Source organism: Salmo salar, chromosome ssa13, assembly GCF_905237065.1.
Source record: "Salmo salar chromosome ssa13, Ssal_v3.1, whole genome shotgun sequence".
Classification (NCBI taxonomy): domain Eukaryota; kingdom Metazoa; phylum Chordata; class Actinopteri; order Salmoniformes; family Salmonidae; genus Salmo; species Salmo salar.
In genome coordinates this window covers 56,425,285-56,448,025 of record NC_059454.1, presented here as the reverse complement: position 1 = coordinate 56,448,025, position 22,741 = coordinate 56,425,285, and the positions used below count along the sequence as shown (strand labels likewise).

General features: G+C 42.9%; 1 protein-coding gene across 1 annotated transcript in view; it reads right to left on the bottom strand.

Moving 5' to 3' along the window:
• The window catches only part of rad50 (RAD50 homolog, double strand break repair protein), a 60,291-nt gene that overhangs the window by 16,028 nt on the left and 21,522 nt on the right, over positions 1 to 22,741 (bottom strand). Inside the window, exons 14-22 of the mRNA XM_014136732.2 lie at positions 21,909 to 22,146; positions 21,309 to 21,498; positions 16,231 to 16,357; positions 13,706 to 13,899; positions 13,374 to 13,484; positions 12,729 to 12,821; positions 12,524 to 12,637; positions 12,231 to 12,358; positions 7,703 to 7,927 (exon numbers count right to left, since the gene is read on the bottom strand). Coding sequence (XP_013992207.1) covers positions 7,703 to 7,927; positions 12,231 to 12,358; positions 12,524 to 12,637; positions 12,729 to 12,821; positions 13,374 to 13,484; positions 13,706 to 13,899; positions 16,231 to 16,357; positions 21,309 to 21,498; positions 21,909 to 22,146 — 1,420 coding nt within the window. The remainder of the gene's footprint in view (positions 1 to 7,702; positions 7,928 to 12,230; positions 12,359 to 12,523; positions 12,638 to 12,728; positions 12,822 to 13,373; positions 13,485 to 13,705; positions 13,900 to 16,230; positions 16,358 to 21,308; positions 21,499 to 21,908; positions 22,147 to 22,741) is intronic.

Sequence of the window (22,741 nt, the reverse complement as noted above, 5' to 3'; positions counted from 1 at the left end):
ATCCCTCCTGAGATGTTTGCAAACCTGGTGGCCAACTACAAGAAACGTCTGACCTCTGTGATTGCCAACAAGGGTCTTGCCACCAAGTACTACGTCATGTTTTGCAGCGGGGTCAAATACTTATTTCCCTCATTAAATTGCAAATCAATTTATAACATTTTTGACACGCGGTTTTCTGGATTTTTGTGTTGTTATTCTGTCTCTCACTGTTCAAATAAACCTACCATTAAAATTATAGTCTGATAATTTCTTTGTCAGTGGGCAAACGTACAAAATCAGCAGGGGATCAAATATTTTTTTCCCCCTCACTGTAAATTATTCTGCTTACTTTTTTCCCCCTCACAGTATATTATTCTGCTTACTAAATTAAATCTACAGGATGTGACCATATCTGTAAGTTATGAGTTTCTTAGAAAGCTGTGATTACCATCACCATGAGAAGCTCATTGGGCTTGGTTTAGGTAACATAATGGGACATGAGCTCCTTCATATCAAGCTATTACTTTTCATGTTCAATTGGCCAAACAAGAAAATGACTCACTAAGGTTAGTCAATGACTTCTCCAGTCTCAACGTCAACAGTGAAGAGGCGACTCCGGGATACTGGCCTTCTAGGCAGAGTTGCAAATAAAAAGCCATCTCAGACTGGCCAATAAAAAGAAAAGATGGGCAAAAGAACACAGACACCGGACAGAGGAACTCCGCCTAGAAGGCCAGCACCCCGGAGTCACCTCTTCACTGTTGACGTTGAGACTGGTGTTTTGCGAGTACTATTTAATGAAGCTGCCAGTTGAGGACTTGTGAGGCATCGGTTTCTCAAACTAGACATGTCCTCTTGCTCAGTTGTGCACCGGGGTCTCCCACCCCTCTTTCTATTCTGGTTAGAGCCAGTTTGCGCTGTTCTGTGAAGGGAGTAGTACACAACATTGTACGAGATCTTCAATTTCTTGGCAATTTCTCGCATGGAATAGCCTTCATTTCTCAGAACAAGAATAGACTGACGAGTTTCAGAAGAAGAACCCACAAATGCTGATGCTCCAGATACTCAACTAGTCTAAAGAAGGCCAGTTTTACTGCTTCTTTAAATCAGGACAACAATTGTCAGCTGTGCTAACATAATTGCAAGAGGGTTTTCTAATGATCAATTAGCCTTTTAAAATTAGAAACTTGGATTAGCTAACACAACATGCCATTGGAATACAAGAGTGATAGTTGCTGATAATGGGCCTCTGTAGATATTCCATAAAAATAACAATCAGCCGTTTAAAGCCACAATAGTCATTTACAACATTAACAAGGTCTACCTTGTATTTCTGATCAATTTGATGTTATTTTAATGAACAAAAATTAGATTTCTTTCAAAAACAATGAAATGTCTAAGTGACCCCAAACCTTTGAACAGTAGTGTATATATTTTTTTTAAATGGTATCATGGACAAAAGACAATGGCATTCATTCACTTCCAACTAAATGCAAACTCACAGGGTTGACTCACACTGATTGCATGGGCTCTACTGTATGCTCTGCATGGGATACATGATAAGATCCAGAGAGCTGATCATCCCTACCACCTCTGCGCTGCTGGCCTGCCTGCCTGCTGATGGCACTAACCCAACAAAGATGATATCTCAGTGAGAGAGTTGAGCTGTCACTTCCTCTCAAGACCTGCATTTATGCAGGCTACTCATTCTGTCTGCCATCGGTAGGGCAATAGAATGTTAATATATGCACTGTACTTGTACTGTGTATTCGGAAAGTATTCAGTTGCCATCCCCTTTTCCAAATTTTGTTACGTTACAACCTTATTCAAAAATTGATAAATACATTTCCACCCCCTCATCCACACACATACACAATACCCCATAATGACAAAGCAAAAACATGATTTTCGAAATTTTAGCAAATTTACAAAAAAATAAATACCAGAAATACCTTATTTACATAAGTATTCAGACCCTTTGTTATGAGACTCTTAATTGAGCTCAGGTCTATCCTGTTTCCACTGACCATCCTTGAAATGATGGAACAGGGTAACCAAGTACCCGATGGTCACTCTGACAGAGCTCCAGAGTTCCTCTGCAGAGATGGGAAAACCTTCCAAAAGGACAACCATCTCTGCAGCACTCTACCAATCAGGCCTTTATGGTAGAGTGGCCAGGAGGAAGCCACTCCTCAGTAAAAAGCACATGATAGCCCGCTTGGAGTTCGCCAAAAGGCACCTAAAAGACTCTCAGACAATGAAATACAAGATTCTCTGGTCTGATAAAACCAAGATTGAACTCTTTGGCAAACTCTTTGCAAAGAGTCATGTTTGGAGGAAACCTGGCACCATCCATACAGTGAAGCATGGTGGTGGCAGCGTCATGCTGTGGGGATGTTTTTCAGCAGCAGGGACTGGGAGACTAGTCAGGATTGAGGGAAAGATGAACGAAGCAAAGTACAGAGAGATCATTGATGAAAACCTGCTCCAGAGCACTCAGCACCACAGACTGGGGCGAAGGTTCACCTCCAACAGGACCCTAAGCACACAGCCAAGACAACACAGTAGCGACTTCGGGACAAGTCTCTGAATGTCCTTGAGTGACCCAGCCAGAGCTTGGACTTGAACCTGATCGAACATCTCCAGAGACCTGAAAATAGCTGTGCAGCGACTCTCCCCATCCAACCTGACAGAGCTTGAGCGGATCTACAGAGAAGAATGGGAGAAACTCCCCAAATACAGATTTGCCAAGCTTGTAGCGTCATACCCCCCCAAAACTTGAGGCTGTAATCGCTTCCAAATGGTGCTTCAACAAAGTACTGAGTAAAGGGTCTGAACACTTGTGTAAATGTGATATCCTTTTTTCTTTCTATATAAATGTGCAACAATCCTAAAAACCTATTTTTGCTATGTCAGTCTGGGGTATTGTGTGTAGATTGATTGGGGGGAAAAAAACAATTGAATCCGTTTTAGAAGAAGGCTGTAACATAAAATGTGGATAAAGTCAAGGGGTCTGAATACTTTCCAAATGCACTGTATTACTGTCATTGTGCAGATATATATTTGGTATTTTATTAGGATCCCCATTAGCTGTTGCAAAAGCAGCAGCTACTCTTCCTTGGGTCCACACAAAACATCTTAAGGACAAAACTATATATTTTTAAAAGGCACACAGTTTATATATGCATTGATATGTAGGCTATCTAGGTCAAATATGGGAGAGGCTTTGCTTTATCTGTTTTCTGAAACCAGGTTTGCTGTTTATTTGAGCAATGAGATGGAAGTTCCATGCAATAAGGGCTCTAAATAATACTGTACGTTTTCTTGAATTTGTTCTGGATTTGTGGACTATAAAAAGATCCCTGGTGACATGTCTGGTGGGATAAGTGTGTGTCAGAGCTGTGTGTAAGTTGACTATGCAAACAATGGGATTTAACACATTCATGTTTCTTAGAAAAATAAGTGATGCAGTTAGTCTCTCCTCAACTCTTAGCCAAGAGAGACTGGCATGCATAGTATTTATTTCAGCCCTTTGATTACAATTAAGAGAAAAACGTGCCTCTTTGTTCTGGGCCAGCGGCAGCTTAACTAGGTCTTTCCTTCCAGCACATGGACATTAATCAAGATTAGACAGAACTAGAGCCTGCAGAACTTGCTTTTTGGAGTGTGGTGTCAAAAAAAGCAGAGCATCTCTTTATTACGGCTAGACCTCTCTCCATCTTTGCAACCATTGAATCTATATGTTTTGACATTGACGGTTTACAATCTAAGGCAATGCCAAGTAATTTAGTCTTAACCTCGATGGGCTAGGCGGGACGAATTCGTCCCACCTACGTAACAGCCACTTGAAGCCTGTGGCGCGATTTTCAAAACCTTCAAAATCCTATTACTTCAATTTCTCAAACATATGACTATTTTACAGCTATTTAAAGACAAGACTCTCGTTAATCTAACCACACTGTCCGATTTCAAAAAGGCTTTACAACGAAAGCAAAACATTAGATTATGTCAGCAGAGTACCAAGCCAGAAATAATCAGACACCCATTTTTCAAGCTAGCATATAATGTCACATAAACCCAGAAGACAGCTAAATGCAGTACTAACCTTTGATGATCTTCATCAGATGACAACCCTAGGACATTATGTTATACAATACATGCATGTTTTGTTCAATCAAGTTCATATTTATATCAAAAAACAGCTTTTTACATTAGCATGTGACGTTCAGAACTAGCAGAACTAAATTACTCACGATAAACGTTCACAAAAAGCATAACAATTATTTTAAGAATTATAGATACAGACCTCCTCTATGCACTCGATATGTCCGATTTTAAAATAGCTTTTTGGTGAAAGCACATTTTGCAATATTCTAAGTACATAGCCCAGGCATCACGGGCTAGCTATTTAGACACCCGGCAATTTTAGCACTCACCATAATCATATTTACTATTATAAAAGTTTGATTACCTTTTGTTGTCTTCGTCAGAATGCACTTCGAGGCATGTCAACCGCTGTTTAAAATCCATTTTTATGCCATTTTTCTCGTAAAAAAGCGATAATATTCCGACCGGGAATGTCCATTTAGCTAAACTTAGGAAAGTAAACAAAGCTTTCGGTCGACGCGGGCACGCGCCTGAGTCTCACAGTACTGTAACCAGCCACTACCCAAACGCGCTACTTTGTTTCAGCCAGAGCCTGCAAAGCCACGATTCAGCTTCCGCCTTCTGAGACCCTATGGCAGCCGTAGGAAGTGTCACGGGACAGCTAAGATCCTCACTCTTCAATAAACAGAGACAAGAAGAACGACACCTTGTCAGACAGGCCACTTCCTGCCTGAAACCTTGTCAGGTTTTTGCCTGCCAAATGAGTTCTGTTATACTCACAGACACCATTCAAACAGTTTTAGAAACTTTAGGGTGTTTTCTATCCATATGTAATAAGTATATGCATATTCTAGTTACTGGGTAGGAGTGGTAACCAGATTAAATCGGGTACGTTTTTTATCCAGCAGTGTCAATACTGCCCCCTATCCTAAACAGGTTAACTTGTTCAACAGCCACACCATTCATTACCAGATTCATCTGAGGTCTAGCACTTAAGGAATGATTTGTACCAAATACAATGCTCTTAGTTTTACAGATGTTCAGGACCAGTTTATTACTGGCCACCCATTCCAAAACAGACTGCAACTCTTTAAGGGTTTCAGTGACTTCATTAGCTGTGGTTGCTGATGCGTATTTGGTTGAATCATCAGCATACATGGACACACATGCTTTGTTTAATGCCAGTGGCAGGTCATTGGTAAAAATAGAAACGAGTATAGGGCCTAGAGCGCTGCCCTGCAGTACACCACACGTTTGACATTAGAGACGCTTCCATTAAAGAAAACCCTTTGAGTTCTATTAGATAGATAGCTCTGAATCCACAATATGGCAGAGGTTGAAAAGCCATATCACTTAAGTTTTTTGAACAACAGGTTATGGTCAATAACATCAAAGGCCACACTTAAATCTAACAGTACAGCTCCCACAATCTTATCAATTTCTTTCAACCAATCATCAGTCACTTGTGTCAGTGCAGTACATGTCGAGTGCCCTCTATAAGCATGCTGAAAAGCTGTTGTTAAATTTGTTCACAGAGAAATATCATTGTATTTGGTGAAATAATTTTTTGAAACATCTTGCTAAGAGCGGGCAGCAAGCTTATAGGTCTGCTGTTAGAACCAGTAAAGGCTGCTTTACCACCATTGGGTAGCGGAATTACTTTGGCTTCCCTCCAGGGCTGAGGACAAAGACTTTCCTCTAGGCTAATTACCTGTTGCTATGTATTGTTGCAGTTTCACAATCCAAGAGTGAAAACTTGTAAACTCAAGTATTATCTTGAAGGGAAACAGTTTCATGTAATGACTCGCTTCACGTCAAATCTTGTGTACATTTTGTGGTAGGATAATTCGCCCTCATAAGCATGACTAGTGAGTCCTGATTAGTGTCACACATCCTGGCATCGACACCTAAACTATTGATAACAGGAGCATTACGTACAGCAGTTCCCCTTTCTTTTCCTTTATCGGATTTTAAGAGCGGTCACCAAGTGTTGGACACACCTACTCATTCCAGGTTTTTTTTTTTTTTTACTATTTTCTACATTGTACACATATGGAATCATGTAGTAACCAAAAAAGTGTTAAACAAATCAAATGATATTTTATATTTGTGATTCTTCAAAGTAGCCACCCTTTGCCTTGTCTACAGTTTTGCACACTCTTGGCATTCTCTAAACCAGCTTCATGAGCTAGTCACCTGGAATGCATTTCAATTAACATGTGTGCCTTGTTAAAAGTTAACTTGTAGAATTTCTTTCCTTCTTAATGCGTTTGAGCCAATCAGTTGTGACAAGGTAGGGGTGGTATACAGAAGTTAGCCCTATTTGGTAACTGACCAAGTCGATATTATGGCAAGAACAGCTCAAATAAGCAAAGAAATGCTTTAATCCATCATTACTTTAAGACATTAAGGTCAGTCAATCTGAGAAATTGTAATAACTTTGAAAGTCTCAAAAACCATCAAGCGCTATGATAAAACTGGGTCTTATGAGGACCGCCACAGGAAAGAAAGACCCTGAGTTAACTCTGCTGCAGCCAATATGTTAGAGTTAACTGCACATCAGATTGCAACCCAAATAAATAGTCAAAGTTCAAGTAACAGACATCTCAACATCAACTGTTCAGAGGAGACTGAGTGAATGGTCCAATTGTTGCAAAGAAACCACTTCTAAAGGACACCAATAAGAAGAAGAGACTTCCTTGGGCCAAGCAACACAAGCAATGGACATTAGACCGGTGGAAATCTGTCCTTTGGTCTGATGAGTCCAAATTTGAGATTTTTGGTTCCAACCGCCATGTCTTTGTGAGACGCAGAGTTGGTGAATAGATGATCTCCGCATGTGTGGTTCCCACTGTGAAGCATGGAGGAGATGTGATGTGTGGGGGTGCTTTGATTGTGACACGGTCTGTGATTTATTTAGAATTCAAGACACAATTAACCTGCATGGCTACCACAGCATTCTGCAGCGATACGCCATCCCATCTGGTTTGCGCTTATTGGGACTATCATCCGTGTTTTTTTAACAGGACAATAACCCAACACACCTCCAGGCTGTGTAAGGGCTATTTGACTAAGGAGAGTGATGGAGTGCTGAATCAGATGACCTGGCATCTACAAGTACCCTACCTCAACCCAATTGAGAAGGTTTGGGATGAGTTGGACAGCAGAGTGAAGGAAAAGCAGCTAACAAGTGCTCAGCATATGTGGGAACTCCAAGATTGTTGGAAAAGCATTCCAGGTGAAGTTGGTTGAGAGAATGCCAAGAGTGTGCAAAGCTGTTATCAAGACAAAGGGTGGCTACTTTGAAGAATGTAAAATATATTTTGATTTGTTTAACAATTTTTTGGTTACTACATGATTCCATATATGTTATTTCATAGTTTTGAGGTCTTCACTATTATTCTACAATGCAGTAGGTGTGTCCAAACTTTTAACTGGTACTGTATATGATCAGACTAAATGGCTAATCCTTTGTCTTGTTGAGGAACTGGTATGGTTACACACCCTGTAAGTCAAACGCACATGACTGCGTCTACAACCGTGAGTCTTAACAGAAATGGACCTATCACCACCACCGAACCACCCTCCTCCCCACCCATCCCCGTCAACAACTCACTGGTCCAGGGCCTTGTAGTAGATGTCCAGGTCCTTGTTGGCCAGCTCTGTGGTCCTCATGACGATCATCCTGTCCCGGAAGCGTTCGTCAGCCTTGCCGTACTGGTCCTCGCGGAGCTCCTTGCGGAAGCGGATGATCTCCTCCTCGAAGCCCTTCTGTCGGCCCAGTGCTACGCTGCGGTTCTTCTTCAGGTCGTCCACGCGCCGCTCAGACTCCCTCCGCTCACTGAGAACCAGGGGAGAGGGACAGAGGACTCAGAGAGAGATATTACGCACACATTTCATGTTACAGTGATAAAAGGGACTAGAGGTCGACCGATGATGATTTTTCAACGGCGATACGATACCAATTACTGGAGGAACAAAAAAGGCCGATACCGATTGATTGATTAATATAATATATATAATAATAATGACAATTACAACAATACTGAATGAACACTTATTTTAACTTAATGTAATACATCAATAAAATCAATTTAGTCTCAAAGAAATAATGAAACATGTTCAATTTGGATTAAATAATGCAAAAACAAAGTGTTGGACAAGAAAGTAAGTGCAATATTTGCCATGTAAAAAAGCAAATGTTTAAGTTCCTTGCTCAGAACATATGAAAGCTGGTGGTTCCTTTTAACACGAGTCTTCAATATTCCCAGGTAAGAAGTTTTAGGTTGCAGTTATTATTGGAATTATAGGACTATTTCTCTCTATACCATTTGTATTTCATATACCTTTGACTATTGGATGTTCTTATAGGCACTATAGTATTGCCAGCCTAATCTTGGGAGTTGATAGGCTTGAAGTCATAAACAGCGCAATGCTTGAAGCACAGCGAAGAGCTGCTGGCAAATGCAGGAAAGTGTTGTTTGAATGAATGTTTACGCGCCTGCTGCTGCTTACCACCGCTCAGTCAGACTGCTCTATCAAATATTTACATTTAAGTCATTTAGCAGACGCTCTTATCCAGAGCGACTTACAAAATGGTGCATTCACCTTATGATATCCAGTGGAACAACCACTTTACAATAGTGCATCTAAATCTTTTAAGGGGGGGGGGTTAGAAGGATTACTTTATCCTATCCTAGGTATTCCTTAAAGAGGTGGGGTTTCAGGTGTCTCCGGAAGGTGGTGATTGACTCCGCTGTCCTGGCGTCGTGAGGGAGCTTGTTCCACCATTGGGGTGCCAGAGCAGCGAACAGTTTTGACTGGGCTGAGCGGGAACTGTGCTTCCTCAGAGGTAGGGGGGCCAGCAGGCCAGTGGTGGATGAACGCAGTGCCCTTGTTTGGGTGTAGGGCCTGATCAGAGCCTGAAGGTATGGAGGTGCCGTTCCCTTCACAGCTCCGTAGGCAATCACCATGGTCTTGTAGCGGATGCGAGCTTCAACTGGAAGCCAGTGGAGAGAGCGGAGGAGCGGGGTGACGTGAGAGAACTTGGGAAGGTTGAACACCAGACGGGCTGCGGCGTTCTGGATGAGTTGTAGGGGTTTAATGGCACAGGCAGGGAGCCCAGCCAACAGCGAGTTGCAGTAATCCAGACGGGAGATGACAAGTGCCTGGATTAGGACCTGCGCCGCTTCCTGTGTGAGGCAGGGTCGTACTCTGCGAATGTTGTAGAGCATGAACCTACAGGATCGGGTACAGTTACTTTAAATATCAAATCATAGACTTAATTATAATATAATAACAAAGAATTAAGTGCCTTAGGTCATTAATATGGTGAAATCCGGAAGTTTAGAAAACAAAATGTTTATTCTTTCAGTGAAATACGGAACCGTTCCATATTTTACCTAACGGGTGGCATCCCTAAGTCTAAATAGTGCTGTTACATTGCACAACCTTCAATGTTATGTCATAATTATGTACAATTCTGGCAAATAAATTCCGGTCTTTTTTAGGAAGAAATGGTCTACACACAGTTCGCAACGAGCCAGGCAGCCCAAACTGCTGCATATACCCCGACTCTGCTTGCACAGAACGCAAGAGAAGTGACAATTTCCCTACTTAAAAGAAATTCATGTTAGCAGGCAATATTAACTAAATATGCAGGTTTCAAAATATACTGCTCAAAAAAATAAAGGGAAAACTTAAACAACACATCCTAGATCTGAATGAAAGAAATAATCTTATTAAATACTTTTCTTTACATAGTTGAATGTGCTGACAACAAAATCACACAAAAATAACCAATGGAAATCCAATTTATCAACCCATGGAGGTCTGGATTTGGAGTCACACTCAAAATTAAAGTAGAAAACCACACTACAGGCTGATCCAACTTTGATGTAATGTCCTTAAAACAAGTCAAAATGAGGCTCAGTAGTGTGTGTGGCCTCCACGTGCCTGTATGACTTCCCTACAACGCCTGGGCATGCTCCTGATGAGGTGGCGGATGGTCTCCTGAGGGATCTCCTCCCAGACCTGGACTAAAGCATCCACCAACTCCTGGACAGTCTGTGGTGCAACGTGGCGTTGGTGGATGGAGTGAGACATGATGTCCCAGATGTGCTCAATTGGATTCAGGTCTGGGGAACGGGCGGGCCAGTCCATAGCATCAATGCCTTCCTCTTGCAGGAACTGCTGACACACTCCAGCCACATGAGGTCTAGCATTGTCTTGCATTAGGAGGAACCCAGGGCCAACCGCACCAGCATATGGTCTCACCAAGGGGTCTGAGGATCTCATCTCGGTGCCTAATGGCAGTCAGGCTACCTCTGGCGAGCACATGGAGGGCTGTGCGGCCCCCCAAAGAAATGCCACCCCACACCATGACTGACCCACTGCCAAACCGGTCATGCTGGAGGATGTTGCAGGCAGCAGAATGTTCTCCACGGTGTCTCCAGACTCTGTCACGTCTGTCACGTGCTCAGTGTGAACCTGCTTTCATCTGTGAAGAGCACAGGGACCAGTGGCGAATTTGCCAATCTTGGTGTTCTCTGGCAAATGCCAAACGTCCTGCACGGTGTTGGGCTGTAAGCACAACCCCCACCTGTGGATGTCGGGCCCTCATACCACCCTCAGAGTCTGTTTCTGACCGTTTGAGCAGACACATGCACATTTGTGGCCTGCTGGAGGTCATTTTGCAGGGCTCTGGCAGTGCTCCGCCTGCTCCTCCTTGCACAAAGGCGGAGGTAGCGGTCCTGCTGCTGGGTTGTTGCCCTCCTACGGCCTCCTCCACGTCTCCTGATGTACTGGCCTGTCTCCTGGTAGCGCCTCCATGCTCTGGACACTACGCTGACAGACACAGCAAACCTTCTTGCCACAGCTTGCATTGATGTGCCATCCTGGATGAGCTGCACTACCTGAGCCACTTGTGTGGGTTGTAAACTCCGTCTCATGCTACCACTAGAGTGAAAGCACCGGCAGCATTCAAAAGTGACCAAAACATCAGCCAGGAAGCATAGGAACTGAGAAGTGGTCTGTGGTCCCCACCTGCAGAACCACTCCTTTATTGGGGGTGTCTTGCTAATTGCCTATAATTTCCACCTGTTGTCTATTCCATTTGCACAACAGCATGTGAAATTTATTGTCAATCAGTGTTGCTTCCTAAGTGGACAGTTTGATTTCACAGAAGTGTGATTGACTTGGTTACATTGTGTTGTTTAAGTGTTCCCTTTATTTTTTTGAGCAGTGTATATACTTGTGTATTGATTTTAAGAAAGCCATTGATGTTTATGGTTAGGTACACATTGGTGCAACAACAGTGCTTTTATCGTGAATGCGCTTGTTAAATCATCACCCGTTTGGCGAAGTAGGCTGTGATTCGATGATAAATTAACAGGAACCGCATCGATTATATGCAACGCAGGACAAGCTAGATAAACTAGTAATATCATCAACCATGTATAGTTAACTAGTGATTATGTTAAGATTGATTGTTTTTTTATAAAGATAAGTTTAATGCAAGCTAGCAACTTACCATGGCTCCTTGCTGCACTCGCGTAACAGGTAGTCAGCCTGCCACGCAGTCCCCTCGTGGAGTGCAATGTAATCGGCCATAATTGGCATCCAAAAATGCCGATTACCGATTGTTATGAAAACTTGAAAATCGGCCTTAATTAAATCAGCCATCCCGATTAATCAGTCGACCTCTAAAAGGGACTGGTGTCCCCAAAGAGATACGGTGTTAAAAGGTTGTATGAGCTGACACCACCACCTCTCTGACTCCCTATGCACACTAGTAGCCAGGGAAGAAGGCACACTAACAGCCTTATGTGTTGGCCTAGGGTATATTCTGGAGGTATTTCAGATGTGTCACTTTGTAACAGGAGACCTACAAGGGTTCCATCTCCACCCAGAGGGAGTAGGTCATATGAACTGACACCACCAACATGGAATCTTTTAATACATATTCCAAATTCCAGTCTGATTATTAGTTCAAAATTCAGGCAGGTATAATACAATCAATTCCATATTATCTTATGGAACCTGGGAGGCACTGATTAGCATCAGAAGCATACATGGGTTTAAACATGTTGCATTTTGGGACCACTCCCAGGTGCAGGTGAGCATGGTCAAGGAGGCGTTCTTACTTGCGTAGCTGCAGGACCTGCATGTTCCCCATATCCTTCGCCACAGCCTCTCGTTTCTTGGTCACGTCCTTCAGCTCCTCGATGCGCTTCCTCAACGTCAGGTTGTCCTGCAGCCAACGCTCTTGGACCTTCAATGATATCACACGGTCACCCAGATATCAAGTTCACAGATTTCACCCAAAATTACCACTTGTTTTCATTGTTCCTTCATAAAAGCACACTGGTAACTTACTGAATGGGGGAGCAAAAGGAGAGAGACAATTAGGGAAAAGAGATATGCCATCTGAGCTCACCTTCTGAGTGTCTATGTCCTGCCTGATGTTTCCACTGTCTCTGTTAATCTTCTCGCGTTGCTTCTCTGCCTCATGGACCTGAGTGTTGGTCTCTTGGAGCTCCCCCTCTTTTTGCTTCAATAGAAACAACACATGACAAATGTGTCAAAAGAGATTGAGACAATGCTTATGACAGGATGAGGAACAGAACAGAACCAATGTATACCTCTTTGTAATCATTCTTGCCCTCTTCTGTGTATCTGGTAATCTCTCTTTCAAAGGCGGCCATGCTTTTAACTTTGTCTTTGATGCTATTTATCTGGGATGGAGGGAATGAACAAGTGGTTAGAAGTGCTACTTTGAAATAAATAATAACGATCTTAGCATGATTGAGACATGGTATGCAATTAAACCTGTTCCCAGACACTTCCACACAAATGTGCGAAGAGTTTGGTGGACCAACACGTCAAACTTGGCCTTTGTTAGCCAATAGAGAAAAACGGGGAGAAGTCCTGCCGCATAGGCATTGGTTTAATCTACCAACCAATCATCTACCACAACACCTCCCCCTAACCCTCCCCCATTTGCGAGCACACCACACAAGTACAGCGGCATGCCTCGCAGTTGTGCGATTTCACTCAAATGAAATGACAAATACCTTGTTCACTATGGCCAACTTTGAATCGTTGATGTACCAGGCTTATATGCGCAATAGCCTGGGGACGAGGTTAGTAGGCGATAGACATGTCCTCTAGTGACTGGAGGAACACTGTTTTCAGACTTAATATGCAGTCCTCCATTAGCACTTTGAAAGTATTAGCAAGAACTGTTGGACAGTTAAATAATACAAAAGAGAAAGAGGTGGTGGTACCTTCTCTTGTCCCTCCTCCTGCCTCTGCTTCCTGCGCTCCATCAAATCCAGCCTCTCCTGCTGCAGCTTCTCCAGGGTGGTGGCCAGAGGGGACACCTGCTCCTTAGCTTCCTGAACACAACACAGGGAGGAGACAACCTTGATACACTGATAAAGCTATACACCATGACCATCTCTTATTACTAAGACTACAAAATATCACAGCCAATACAGAAGAAAACATGTTATAATCGTCAAACCACCTGCTGCTAGACAGTTCTACCAACACTGAGGTTTTAGTATGATTCCAGATCGTTTCCTCAGACAGGTCACTGCTCTGAGTGGAGTTTTACCTTGATCTCTCTGTGCAGAGCCTGAATCTCAGTGGTGAACTCCACACACTGCTCCTCCAGCTGCTGCTGCTTCTGCATGTTACTGGAGATCTGCAGCTTCTCCGCTCGGGTCTCGTTCATGCTGCTCTTCAGGCTCTGGATCTGCTCCTGCTGGTCCTGGATCAGTTTACGCTTCAGCTCCATCTTGCTGGACACTGCAATTAATCAAATAACATTGGAATTCATAGTATACAGTATACGGGTGGAATAGATAGGTATATCATAATATGTAACACACAGGATATGAACCCAGGTCTCCCACGTGAGCAACCAACGTCTTCGACCAAGAGGCGTTGAAGTTAACAGGTGTCTCACGACAGCTACATTCACCCCCATTTGAACTCCTACCCCAAGGGAGACCACCCCACACTGGGCGCCAATGTAACACGCGGGATATGAACCCGGGTCTCCTGCAGGAACAACCCAAGTTCAGTGGTGTAAAATACTTGAAAGTAAATCATGTACTTTTTAATCCATACATTTTCCCCGACACCCAAAAGCACTCCTTACATTTTTATGCTTAGCAGGACAGGAAAATGGTCCAATTCACACACTTCAAGAGAACATCCCTGGTCATCCCTACTGCCTACAGACTGACTAAACACACATGCTTAATTATGTCAGTGTTGGAGTGTGCCATTGGCTATTGGTAAAAAAAAAGAAAGGAAATGGTGACGTGTGGTTTGCTTAATATAAGAAATTTGAAATGATTTATACCTTTACTTTTGAAACTTAAGTATATTTTAGCAAATACTTTTATAACTCAAATAGTATTTTACTGGGCGACTTTCACTTGAGTCATTTTCTATTAACTTCTTTGGGATAGGGGGCAGTATTTTCACGGCCGGAAAAAAACGTACCCGATTTAATCTGGTTACTACTCCTGCCCAGAAACTAGAATATGCATATAATTAGTAGATTTCGATAGTAAACACTCTAAAGTTTTAGAAACTGTTTGAATGGTTTCTGTGAGTATAACAGAACTCATATGGCAGGCCAAAACCTGAGAAGTTCCATACAGGAAGTGCCCTGTCTGACAATTTGTTGTCCTTCTGTTGCATCTCAATCAAAAATACAGCATCTGTGCTGTAACGTGACATTTTCTAAGGCTTCCATTGGCTCTCTAAAGCCGCCAGAAAGTGGAATGGGGTGTCTGCTGTCTCTGGGCGAAGAACAGCAGCAGAATTTGTTAGTGGTCAGCCTGGGGACAGTGACATTGGAGATGCGCGGTCACGAGACTACTCAATTTTTTTCTTTCAGCCTTTGAATGAATACAACGTTGCCCGGTTGGAATATTATCGCTATTTTATAAGAAAAATTGCATAAAATTTGATTTTAAACAGCGTTTGACATGCTTCTAAGTACGGTAATGGAATATTTTGAATTTTTTGGTCACGAAATGCGCTCGCGCATCACCCTTCGGATAGTGACCTGAACGCACAAACAAAACGGAGCTATTTGAATATAACTATGGATTATTTGGAACCAAAACAACATTTGTTGTTGAAGTAGAAGTCCTGGGAGTGCATTCTGACGAAGAACAGCAAAGGTAATCCAATTTTTCTAATAGTAATTCGATTGCATAAAGGAGTTCTGTATCTATAATTCTTAAAATAATTGTTATGTTTTTGTGAACGTTTATCATGAGTAATTTACTAAATTCACCGGAGGTTTTCGGTGGGTATGCTAGTTCTGAACGTCACATGCTAATGTGAAAAGCTGGTTTTTGATATAAATATGAACTTGATTGAACAAAACATGCATGTATTGTACAACATGTCCTAGGAGTGTCATCTGATGAAGATCAAAGGTTAGTGCTGCATTTAGCTGTGGTTTGGGTTTTTGTGACATATATGCTTGCTTTGAAAATGGCTGTGATTATTTTTTGGCTGGGTACTCTCCTGACATAATCTAATGTTTTGCTTTCGCTGTAAAGCCTTTTTGAAATCGGACAATGTGGTTAGATAAAGGAGAGTTGTCTTTAAAATGGTGTAAAATAGTTGATTGTTTGAGAAAATTGAATTGTGGTATTTTAGTTGGTTTTGTATTTCCCGCCGTGTGATGCCGTTGGCTAGGGGTTCCGCTAGCGGAACGTCTGTCCTCAACAGGTTAAGGTATCTTTACATTTACTCAAGTATGACAATTTGGTACTTTTCCCACCATTGCCGAAGTCTTAGACCATTAGACCAAGAAGAAATTCCCTCTTGGGCCGAGGGTAGACACTGGTTTTGAAGTTTGCACGCGGGGCTACTTCATCACGTGACCATGACCGACTGATGTCCGCTTCACCTACACTGTATTGATCTATAGGCTACTGTATATCATTATAGATGTAATATGTACATGAAGGAACAACAATTCCCTTCACTAACAGCTAAAGTAGATTAACTATAAGGAAATCCAACTTCCAGTCTGGCATTTTACAGTTGCTCAACAGGTCTTGCTGAGGAGGCCCCAGTGTAACATTAGCCCCAGGCAGGTCGTACTTGTGTCCAGGCGGTGCTGGGTCTCCTGTTTCTCCTGGTTGACCTGCTGAATGGTGCGGCTCAGGTCCACTCCCTGCAGCTTGGCAGCTTGCTGGGCTATCTTCCTCTCCACATCCTTCAGGTCCAGCTGGAGACCAAGGACACACACAGACAGAGGAGGTTACCACAACAGTCAAGGATGGAATGAAGGAGGGTAAAGAGAGAAGCATAGAAAGAAACTAGGGATGGCCATTTGAAATGATTTCACTATTTGAATAGTCTTTGTCGTCCCCCCCCCCAGATATCCAGATAGTCGAAATACATGCGTTTCAAAGATGTATAACTTAAAAAAAAACTTTAAATAGGGACTTGCTTGCGCGACTCGGGAGAGAGCCGGTGCGCTGCTTGTTTCAGCAGAAGGGTGGGGGAGAGGCGGGAGAGGAGCAGGTGTGTGTGTTGCATGGACGGAGACAGAGGGACCGACTCGCGCTAAACCGACTCGCGCTAGTTATAACAAGTTGTTGCTGCAATAGGTTATGTATCATACCATCTGGTAGTGCCTTGTCTTGACCACATCAGATTGATGTAAAGAAGCTAGCCAGCTACAGTAGCCAGCTAAGTTAGCAGTTAAGTCTTTCATTTTTAAATGGGACACACTCATAAAAATTGTCATAAAACTTATTTTATTAAAATGTCAAATGTAAATGGGTCTATCCTTGTAGGCTATATAGCAATGTCACAATTTTTATTTTATACAAAGCCTTTTCATTGTTAAAGGTGCAATATGCAGTAGCGCTGAGCAATTAGTGCTTTTCTAGGTCAGTTCAGTTTCAGTTATAAAAACAATACTCACGGTTTTCGATTGAAGTTACATTTTTTTGTTTTACATGAAATGTATTATGAAATAATGACAATTATTTTAGAGCTTTTTAAATGGAAATTCCAAAGCCAAAAATAGTGAACATCCAATAAGGACTGGGCAGTATACTGTATTTTACTATATACCGGTATTGAAGCACGGACAGGTTTGGGTTTTTGCTTTACCTTCTATAACGATATTTGAATGTTTGGTTTGTTTAATGTGATACACTGTGTAACGTCTATTTTTATAGTTTACTCCGCTACTTGAGTCATCTCTCTCCACTCTCCATGCTGTTTTCCCACACAGACCAAGCCCCGCCCCCTGGCACTCAAGGAGCGCATTTGTTGTTGCTTGACCACGAGACGCTTGCTTTCAGTCTGCGTGGTCAATGCACCACATGCAACAATGTTGATGACTACAATGCGGTTTCCACTTTGCTTCTTAACATAAATCCACAAGTGTAGCTAGCAAGCTGGCTAACTAGCTAGCAAGCTAATAATGTACTGAGTCAGACTAAACATAGCTAGCTATACAGCCTGATACAATGATTGTGTAGGCCTAAATCAGCATGTTTGTGCAACAATATCAAGATCAAAAATGAACTATAAAAAAAAAAAAAATATTTAACTAGGCAAGCCAGTTAATAACAAATTGTTATTTACAATGATGGCCTACCCCGGCCAAACCACAACGACACTGTTTCAATTGTGTGCCGCCCTATGGGACTCCCAATCATGTCCGGATGTGATTCAGCCCGGATTCGAACCAGGGACTGTAGTGATGCCTCTTGCACGGAGATACAGTGCCTTAGACCGCTGCGCCACTCGGGAGCCCTGGAAGCCAGGCGAAGCCTGAATATGTTAGCTACATGAAGTAGTACATTACGTTTTTTTTTTTTTTTTTTTTTTTTTTACATAGCCAAAGATTATAGGGTCCCCTAGGAAACCCTGACCAACACTTTGGTTCCTACCCTGTCACAACTCCTCCCTGGCATTTTCATTCGTTGTAATGTCAAACACTGTATTCAAAGTGCCCACTGTGATATACATATTTTTTTTACCCCTTTTTCTACCCAATTTCATGGTATCCAATTGGTAGTTAAAGTCTTGTCCCATCACTGCAACTCCTTTACGGATTCGGGAGAGGCGAAGGTCGAGAGCCATGCGTCCTCCGACACACAACCCTGCCAAGCCACACTGCTTCTTGACACACTGCTCGCAGAACCCGGAAGCCGGCCACACCAATATGTCGGAGGAAACACTATATACCTACCGACTGAAGTCAGCGTGCATGCGCCTGGCCCGCCACAAGGAGTCACTAGAGTGCGATGGGACAAGGACATCCTGGCCGGCCAAACCCTACCCTAACCCGTATGACGCTGGTCCAATTGTGCGCCGCCTAATGGGTCTCCCGGTCGTGGCAGGCTGCGACACCGCCTGGGATCAAATCCGGGTCTGTAGTGACGCCTCTAGCACTGCAGTGCCTTAGTCCGCTGCGCCACTTGAGAGGCCGGACCACTTATCTTCTAACTATAGAATAATCATTATTTTTCCATAATTCCAACAGTTCACCCATTCGGTTACAAATAAGGCCTAGATTCTTTCGCCATATCGTTCAGCCCTACGAGGCAGTGTGGAAATGATCTCAAATGAGTGCAGGAAATTGATGAAGGCAGAATTTTTTGTTTTATACCGTTCAATTAAATGTCAACCAATCAGAATGGAGAGAGACCCCTTGAAATACTGTGATATTATATTTGGCCATATCACCCAGCCCTACATTCAATTGACAAAACATTGAAAATATTCCAACGTCTCTGTCAGGTCCACATGGGTAGACATCAATAGAAAAATAGGAAATTACTAGGATTTTTTTTTCCCCTTTTAGGTTTTGTATATTACTTATTTTTAATTCCTTAAAGTCATCATCTCATCTATGTTCAAGCAGTAGCAGCCAGACAACGTCTCTGTACTTCCCACACTGTTCTGTCTTTAGTCATCCTATTTCACTAGGCTAGCTGCAGAGCTGTCTAACAAGATCATTTTACTAGTTCATCAAAGATGATAAGGCATACTTTCATGAACTATCTCCGCCTGAGCCGGAAAAAAACAGGCGTAACAGATTCCGGTCATTGCAGTCAATTACCACATTTCTGCTCTGAACTAGGTTGAATATTTGCTTAATGAAAACTACAACTCCCTTCAGCCCAGAGTCCCACATAGTTCTTGAGTTGATTAATCTCGTAAATGATTTGATTCCTCTGTAAAGAAACAGCGCTTTGGGCTCACAAAAAAAAAAAATCATATCATAAATGGAATTCCAAGTAATTTAACCAACATTGGTCAATTAGTGGATTTTATAAGCACAAAAAAAATACGCAGATATTGCTGCCATTTACTAAAAATCTTATATAATTTGCTTTGTTGTTGTCAAACTGAAATTAGGCAATGTATACACTAAGTGTACAAAAATAACATATCCTAATATTGAGTTGCACCCCCCATGAACCTCTGAACAGCCTCAATTTGTCAGGGCATGGACTGTGTGTCAAAAGCCTTCCACAGGGTTGGCGGCCCACAGTTGTGTCAAGATGACTGGATGTCCTTTGGGTTGTGGACCATTATTGATACACACAGGACAATTGTGTGGAAAAACCCAGCAGCGTTGCAGTTCTTGACACACTCAAACCGGTACACATGACACCTTCTACCATATACCATTTACATAAGTATTCAGACCCTTTACTCAGTACTTTGTTGAAGCACCTTTGACAGCAATTACAGCCTCGAGTCTTCTTGGTTATGACGCTACAATCTTGGCACACCTGTATTTGGGGAGTTTCTCATTCTTCTCTGCAGATCCTCTCAAGCTCTGTCAGGATGGATGGGGAGCGTCGCCGCACAGCTCTTTTGAGGTCTCTCCAGAGATGTTCAATCGGGTTCAAGTCCGGACTCTGGCTGGGCCACTCAAGGACATTCAGAGAATTGTCCCAAAGCCACTTCTGTGTTGTCTTGGCTGTGTGCTTAGGGTTGTTGTCCTGTTGGAAGGTGAACCGTCAGCCAAGTCTGAGGTCCTGAGCAGGTTTTCATCAAGGAGCTCTCTGTACTTTGCTCTGTTCATCTTTCCCTCGATCCATCCATACAGCATGATGCTGCCACCACGCTTCACTGTAGGGATGGTGCCAGGTTTCCTCCAGATATGACACTTGGCATTCAGGCCAAAGAGTTCAATCTTGGTTTCATCTGACCAGAGAATCTTGTTTCTCATGGTCTGAGAGTCCTTTAGGTGCCTTTTCGCAAACTCCAAGCGGCCTGCCGTGTCTTTTACTGAGGAGTGGCTTCTGTCTGGCCATTCTACCATAAAGGCCTGATCGGTAGAGTGCAGCTGAGATGGTAGTCCTTCTGAAAGGTTTTCCCATCTCCACAGAGGAACTCTGGAGCTCTGTCAGAGTGACCATCAGGTTCTTGGTCACCTCCCTGACCAAGGCCCTTCTTCCCTGATTGCTCAGTTTGGCCGGGCAGCCAACTCCAGGAAGAGTCTCGGTGGTTCCAAACTTCTTCCATTGAAGAATAATGGAGGCCACTGTGTTCTTGGGGACCTTCAATGCTGCAGAAATGTGTTGGTACCCTTCCCCAGATCTGTGCCTCAACACAATCCTGTCTCGGAGCTCTACGGACAATTCCTTCAACCTCATGGCTTGGTTTTTTGCTCTGACATGCACTGTCAACTGTGTGACCTTATATAGACAGGTGTGCGCCTTTCCAAATCATGTCCAAATCAATTGAATTTACCACCGGTGGACTCCAATAAAGCTGTAGAAACATCAAGGATGATCAATAGAAACAGGATGCACCTGAGCACAATTTCGAGTCTCATAGCAAAGGGTCTGAAAAACAAAAATAAGGTATTTCTGTATTTGTTTTATACAAAAAAAAAACTGTTTTCGCTTTGACAAAACATTTTTGTATTTAATCCATTATAGAATAAGGATGTAACGTAACAAAATGTGGAAAAAGTATAGGCATCTGAATACTTTCCGAATGCACTCATTTTTCTAAAAATAAAACATTTATATTCTCGCAAGAAATCGAATACTACGACTGGTTGGATAATCGAATAACCTAGCCCATCCCTAAAAGAAACAGAAAAACACTGACATCTCTATATGGTGACTTTCACATTAAGAATGAAGACCACACAGGCCGTGCGTGTTATGTTAATCGTTATGTGGTCTGACCTGGTATCTGTCCATGAGGGAGATGTCCTGCAGGCAGGCCTTGGCTGTGTCCTCCTCTGACATCAGAGTGGACAGCAGGGTCTCCTGCTCCTCCACATCCCCCTTCAGCCTCTCAATGTCCCGGTTCACGTTCTGCAGCCGGTTCCTCAGCTCAGGAAGCTCCTTCTCCTGTAGCTCAGCAATAGACTGCCTAGTGGTTACCACAGCACAGAACAGGGCCTGGGTCAGCTACTCATGTGGATCAAGTGAAGACCAGAGTAGCATATGGCTTAGATGGAGAAAGGGTTAAGATATTGGGACATGAGCAATGGAGCAGGACATTTACAACAGTTTTGAGTGATATTTTTTCTGCCCCAGTCAAACAGCAGCAAGCCATACGAAATGACATATGGTTTTTACTTTAACATCCATCTATTATGAAAGTACCAGAACATGATCCTCTCTCACAGGTTATGTGCAACGGCTGCCTGATCAAGATGTGTGCCTCTGCTTTGTACGGGCATCCACTACCATCTAGTGGAAGAATTGCAACCTAATCCAAAAGCCTATCGTCTACAATGAAAATGCACAAGCAGTAAGTACTCCCCGATCCATTCTAACCTGACAGGTTTGAGAGCCATCATGTCGTCCTTCCTCCTCTCCTTCCTCTTCAGGTCCTGCTCGGTGTTCTTCAGCTTGTCAGGGACCAGGCGCAGCTTGGACTGCATGTCGTTGATGACGTCCTGGAGCTCGGCCTCCGAGGGGAAGATGCGCTGGCACACGGGGCAACAGGGCTCGCCCTCCTCTGTCAGCTGACTGATGAACTGAGTGTACACGGCTGTGGCTCCCGCCAGCATGGCTGAGCGCGCACACACACGGTTAATAATATCTCCGACATTATTCAAAACAGATCAGAAAATATACAGTACCAGGCAAAAGTTCGGACACACCTACTCATTCCAGGGTTTTTCTTATTTTTTTTTTTTACTATTTTCTACATTGTAGAATAATAGCGAAGACATTAAAACTAGGAAATAACACATATGGAACCATGTCGTAAGCAAAAAAAGTGTTCTAAGTAGCCACTCTTTGCCTTGATTACAGCTTGGCACACTCTTGGCATTCTCTCAACCAACTTCATGAGGTAGTCACCTGGAATGCATTTCAATTAACAGGTGTGCCTTTTTAAAAGTTAAATTGTGGAATTTCTTTCCTTCATAATGCATTTGAGCCAATCAGTTATGTTGTGCCAAGGTAGGGGTGGTATACAGAAGATAGCCCTATTTGGTACAAGATCAAGTCCCTATTATGGCAAGAACAGCTCAAATAAGCAAAGAGAAATGACAGTCCATCGTTACTTTAAGACATGAAGGTCAGTCAATGCAGAAAATGTCAAGAACTCTGAAAGTCTCTTCAAGTGTAGTCTCAAAAACCATCAAGCGCTATGATGAAAA